The following is a 6132-nucleotide window of genomic DNA, read 5'->3' as shown; positions in this document are numbered from 1 at the left end:
CGAAGGGCCTGTTCTGCGCTGGATTGTTCTATGTTCTAAACTTAGTGCAGGGGGCTGAAAGAAATGAGCAGCTTTAAAACAAAACCTCTTGGAGCTCAAAGCTTTCAATGAGAGTCTGAGCCCGGTGGTAAGTTCAGGTAACCTTTATTGCAACCCAACTTTGTTACAGCTTCAGATCCCCCCAGCAAAAAGGCAGAGAAAAAGTAGTTGCTTTTTGAACAGTTCAAGGTGAAAGTGCACACATCACACCTCCCCTGGCCCCATCCCCACCCCCCTCACTGTCTTTACTATTGGCCAGCACCAAGTTGTCCCTTTGTAACTGGATCCTTGGTACAGCCGTAACCCGGAGGAAGTATTGCCTCACTCAGCAATTTCAACCCATATCCTGTCTCCAAGTAAGTTTCTCCCCGCTCCTTTGCCAGTGCGGGGGGGGGGAGCAGTGTAGAGTCAACCAGACTGCTGTGGGTCTGGAGTCACGTGTAGGCCAGACCGGGTAAAGGATGCAGCTGGAACGACTGAGTGAATCCTTTCCCACAATGGGGGTTCCCTCCCCTAACAACAAGGGAGAGAGGGAATCAGATGGGGGCTTTCTCCCCCACACCACCCCCTCCCTGAAACGGTCTCATCGTTAGATTCCGAACTCCACATTTCTGACTGAATACCAATTCTGCCATCTGTCGTGGCGGGATTCGAACCCGGGAGTCCCCGGAACCGGGTGGATAGTCCAGTCGATAATGGGACTCGGCCGTCACTCCTTCAATCCCCCTGCGATGGCAAGTGAACTCGCTGGTGTCTCCGCAGGTTGGAGGAGCAGGTGAAGCCCTTCCCGCAGTGAGGGCAGGTGTACGGCCTCTCCCCGGTGTGGATCCGCTGGTGCCTCAGCAGGGAGGAAGATGTACTGAAGCCCTTCCCACACTGAGGGCAGGTGTACGGTCTCTCCCCGGTGTGGATCCGCAGATGCTTCATCAGGGAGGAGATGTCGGTCAAGGCCTTCCCGCACTCTGGGCAGCTGATGGGCTTTTCCCCCGTGTGGATCCGCTGGTGTCTCCGCAGGTGGGAGGAGTAGGTGAAGCCCTTCCCACACTGAGAGCAGGTGTACGGTCTCTCCCTTGTGTGGACCCGCTGGTGGGTCAGCAGGCCGGAGGAATACCTGAAGCCCTTCCCGCAGTGAGGGCAGGTGTGCTGTCTCTCCCCGGTGTGGACATGCAGGTGGGTCAGCAGGTGGGAGGATGTGCTGAAGGCCTTCCCGCACTGAGAGCAGGTAAAGGGCATCTCCCCCGTGTGGATCCACTGATGCTTCAACAGGGAGGAGATGTCGGTAAAGGCCTTCCTGCATTCGGGGCAGCTAAAGGACCTCTCCCCGGTGTGGACACGCCGGTGGCTCCGCAAGGCAGAGACGCGGGTAAAGGCCTTCCCACACTCGCGGCAGCTGAAGGGCCTCTCCCCCGTGTGGAAACGCCGGTGGGTCCGCAAGATGGAGGAATACCTGAAGGCCTTCCCACACTCAGGGCAGCTGAAGGGCCTTTCCCCCGCATAGAAACGCCGGTGGGTCCGCAAGGTGGAGGAATACCTGAAGGCCTTCCCACACTCAGGGCAGCTGAACGGCCTCTCTCCCGTGTGGACATGCTGGTGGCTCAGCAGGGTGGAGGAAGTGCTGAAGGCCTTCCCACACTCTGGGCAGCTGAAGGGCCTCTCCCCCGTGTGGCCCCGCTGGTGGGCCAGCAGGTGGGAGGAATGTCTGAAGGCCTTCCCGCGGTCGGTACAGGGGAATGGCCTCTCCCCGGTGTGACTGCGCCGATGAGTCTCCAGGGCAGACGGGACGCGGAAGCCTTTCCCACAGTCACCACACTTCCACGGTTTCTCCATGGGGCGGGATTCCTCGGGTTTCTCCATGGCCACAGCTTCAGCTGCTCACAAACACGTGTAGAACTCCTCCCTGCCGTGAAATCCCCTTCCCAGGCCGTATAACTGTTTCAGGCTCCACACACAGTGTGCTGCAATAGTGGGGTCTCTTGTCCAGTCCCACCTGATGTTGAAAACGTCCTCAAACAGGAACCAAAAAGCGTTGATCCCTCTCACAGAAATCAAAATCAAAAATTGTTGTGGTCCTGATGGATTGAGTGACTGTCAGACATTGACATCAAAGTGAGGACTGCAGACGCTGGAGAGTCAGTCAAAAAATGTGGCGCTGGAAACACAGCAGGTCAGGCAGCATCCGAGGAGCAGGAGAGTCAATGTTTCGGGCATAAGCTCCTCATCTGTTGATTTTGAAACTTCAGTCTTCAGATTTTCAAATACTCTGCAAAAAGAGATTACAAGAGTCATCACTATCAGTGCAGGGTAGAAATTCAGAACAAGCAACTCTACTTTCTGTGGAATATTCTTGTGTTGTTCCACAAAATTGAAAGCACCATCCCACTCTCCCTTCCCCTCTGTTCTCACTCCGCTCTAACTAATTCCCCTGAAGGTGCTGATTCAGGATCTTACAGGGACAGAAAAAGCAAAAACGTCAAGACTGACATCTCTCTGAATTTTGGATGCCTCCACCTGAAAGTTAATATCTTTCCCAACACTGGGATCCTGCTGAGAGTGAGCAGGTCTGATTTTGGGAAGCAAAAACAAAGTGCCAATTCAGGGTGAACCTGCAATGCAGCTTCTTGAGGAAGGACCAGACACAAAATGGTTAACGACCCCGGGAAGGTGGGAGCAAAATGAGACATCAAGGCATTAACACCAACACACTTCAGTCAAACTCTTCTGCTCCCTGTCAGGGCAAAACATGCCCTGAAAGTCCAGCCTTCACAACCACACTTCTGCTTTCACTGAAGACAATTAGAATCACACAGCACGGAAACAGACCCTTTGGCCCAACCTGCCCAGATATCCGAAATTAATCTAGTCACGTTTGCTATCACTTGCTCCTATATGGGCCAGGTGCTGGCAGCTGGGACTAAATTGGGTTGGCTATCTTGTCAGCAAGGACAAGTTGGACCGAAGGGTCTGTTTCTGTGCTGTACATCTCGATGACTCCAGTCGCATTTGCCATCACTTGGCCCTGACCCATCTGAACCCTTCATATTCAGATGCCCGTCCAAGAGCCTTTTGACATATCATCGTACCAGCACCCACCACTTCCTCTGGCAGCTCACGCCATCGCTCAAGCGACTCCACGTTGAAAGTGTCTGGTCTGGTGCGCCAGATGACATCAGGATAATCTCAGATCGTTCCAGATCGCATCGATACTCAGTCAGTGGCTTTCCCGATCAGGATGTTGTACGTGATCATACAGGTCAGTGGGTAGGTGATCCCCCACCTCTTAGTTCAAGTATCTCTACGAGAACTCCCTTGGAGACACTTCAACTGGACTTCATTGAGTTGTAGAAATGAGTTGAGTTGCTATAAATATGTTTTGCTTATTGTTGATGTCTTTTCTAAGTGGATTGAAGTCTCCCCTCTTCCTAACACTACTGCTGAGTCTGTGGTGAAGATTTTGTTTAAGGAAATAATTCCTTCAGTATACCTGCGTGCATTAGCTCGGACAATGGACCACACTTTGTAGGTAATATTAACGGAGAACTCTGTTCCCAGCCTTGTATTTGTCGGCAACTGCATGGTGCTTATTATCCTCAGGCGGCCGGCCTTGGTGAATGTTTTAACCAGAGTCAAGACTAAACTTGCCAAATTAATGGCTGAGTCTGGCCTCTCCTGGTTATGCTAATCCCTGTGGCCTCATTCCAGATGGGATCCATGTCTGTGGGCAAGATACGACTATCTTCAGCTGAGAATCTCTCTGGTCTCCCTCTCCGTACCCCTTGGAACGATTCGGCTCCCTTCTCAGTCCCCTTCCACCACATGACCGAAGAAATGGTGGGTTATGTTCTTGCTCTAACTAGTGTTATGCGTGCCTTTCACTCGTAGGTGCATGCGGCCTACAGCGATGTTCCCTCCCTTTCAGCCTCGTCATGGGTAGAGCCGGGTTCGTTGGTGCTCGTCAAGACCTGGACTGGCAAAGGTCTCCAACCTCGTTGGGATGGACCCTTCCAGGTTTTACTTCCCACCCATACGGTGGTCAAAGTCGCTGGGCACTCAGCTTGGGTCCAACTGCACCATTGTAAATTGATTGACCGCACCAATCAAAAGTGGGGAAGAGGAGGAGAGAACACTGGAATCCCAACAAAAGGAGTGGACCCTGTCCAGTTGGGTTTTTGAATTTTGCTGTTGTTCTAATGTTAATCTTATTACAGATACTTGAACTAAGAGGAGGGACATGGGGGGAATCGCCTATCTCCTCACCTTTCTGATCACGTATAACACCCTGATGGGGAAAGCCACTAAGTATGGATGCGACCAGGAATGATCAGAGATTATCCACCACCCATGCTGAGGAGATGTCGTCCAGTGCACCGGACCAGACGCCTTTGACGTGTGGGACGTGATGAAGATTGATTATTGCAATGGACTCTTACATCAGAAAGACCAGATGGTCCACCTGGACAATAGAAATCAGTGGGAGTTACCATGTCGTTACCATTTTTTTTTATTTTACCTGCAGACGCAAGCCTAGTGAGGACAAAAATGATCAACCCCGTTATTATGGTAAATATTTTAAGGATGCCTGGGAACACCATCCCATTTTGCAGGACGGGCCGACTCGAGAAAAGGGAAGCCTGATCGGGGAAACTCCACAATCCGCAAACAACTTATTTATACAGGCCCACAGAACGCTCTTCACCCCAGAGGCAGGAGTATGTTACTCCTCTCTATCAGGAGATGACTTACTTGCCCAGTCCCCAGTCCCTGATTCCATACTATTCGTCAGTCTTCCTGCTGCCGACCCTGCGAAGTGAAATATCACTTTCCAATAGCTCCGGTCTGTGTATACAACCAGCTGGTGTAACACTGGCTGGGGTACAGCAGGCCTTATGCGGTACATGGACCTGGAACGGAACCCTTCCCTTGTGCATTTATAGGCCTTTTCTCTTTTCAGAATCTGATATTGTCACCAAGACCATGTACAATAGAGCTAAGGGAGAGCCCAATGGGAACAGCATTCTGAGGACCATTGTCTCCTATACAGTGCGGGTGCTCGAGTCACTTGGCCCATTTTTTACAGCGCTCAAGCGAATCCTCTTGCAAAACGTCGACCCTTTGCTCCTGTATATCTGACCAGACCCCCTGCTGTAACATTTCAGTAACCTATTTTGACAAACTCTCCCTAATCTACCCCAAATCGGACTATTATTTCGTCAGCTGAGGTAAAGCTACCAATTTCCTTGTCATGGATGGCAAAGATGTCCCTCATAACATCAATATCGGAGACCTTATTCCCACAACAGTACCTTGTCCTGGTCAGTGGACAAGTCGATGGAACCTCCATCTGAGGAGAATGCAGCGGTCGGTCTCAGCCAACTTTACTCCGACTGGAAGGATCCCAATGGACTGGGTGACAATACAGGACACCCAATAGGCTGGGGAATCCAGAATACCCTGAGGTTGGAAGGATCGGCAGGGGTGACAAGTCAAAAGAAACGCAATTCCCTCTTTTGTGACCTGACCATTCGAGGAAATAAGACTAAAGAGGCTCTGGAACAGAGTAAACTGGGATTATCAGACCTGTGTCTTTACTCTATGCAGAATCAGTATGCCTTAGACTATATACTCATCCGGGAGGGTGAGGTCTGCACCACTGTCCAAGATAAATGCACTATGGACATTCCCATCTCACTGGCAATATTACTAAGATACAAGAAGAGATCCAGGTATTCCTTGACAGAATGACTGAAGGGACCAGTTGGGGAAACTGCAGGTCCGGCTGATGGTATAATTGGCTTATCAATTTAGCTATTTATGTTTGTCGGTATTGGTATTGTTAGGTATTTAATTGCTCGGCTTATGAGGTCCCTTAGTGATATAGATTTGCCCCAGAAGATGCATCTTTTGTGATCCGATGGCTCACCCACATGTGTCGATGGCGATGATAAATATGACCAGATGAGCCGCGAAGATGGTGGTGCCGCTCTGCAGGATGTTGATGGCTGGACGACCTTGAAGGGCATTCGTTTGGACCAGCCTTCTCTTTCAGTGATCGCGGTGCAATCAAAGGGAGGAATGAGGGTGTGGGCATCTGGGTGA

General features: G+C 51.0%; 1 protein-coding gene across 1 annotated transcript in view; it reads right to left on the bottom strand.

The window, feature by feature from the left end:
• Positions 1-288: 288 nt before the first annotated feature.
• Positions 289-6132, bottom strand: part of LOC132812799 (zinc finger protein 91-like) — a 29586-nt gene continuing 23742 nt past the window's right edge. The window contains exons 6-7 of the mRNA XM_060823017.1: positions 5961-6075; positions 289-1907 (exon numbers count right to left, since the gene is read on the bottom strand). Coding sequence (XP_060679000.1) covers positions 757-1907; positions 5961-6075 — 1266 coding nt within the window. The 3' untranslated portion in view covers positions 289-756. The remainder of the gene's footprint in view (positions 1908-5960; positions 6076-6132) is intronic.

The sequence above is a fragment of the Hemiscyllium ocellatum genome, unplaced genomic scaffold (assembly GCF_020745735.1).
Source record: "Hemiscyllium ocellatum isolate sHemOce1 unplaced genomic scaffold, sHemOce1.pat.X.cur. scaffold_3034_pat_ctg1, whole genome shotgun sequence".
Lineage (NCBI taxonomy): Eukaryota > Metazoa > Chordata > Chondrichthyes > Orectolobiformes > Hemiscylliidae > Hemiscyllium > Hemiscyllium ocellatum.
Note: the sequence above shows the minus strand (reverse complement) of the source record. Positions and strands in the feature narration are given on the sequence as shown.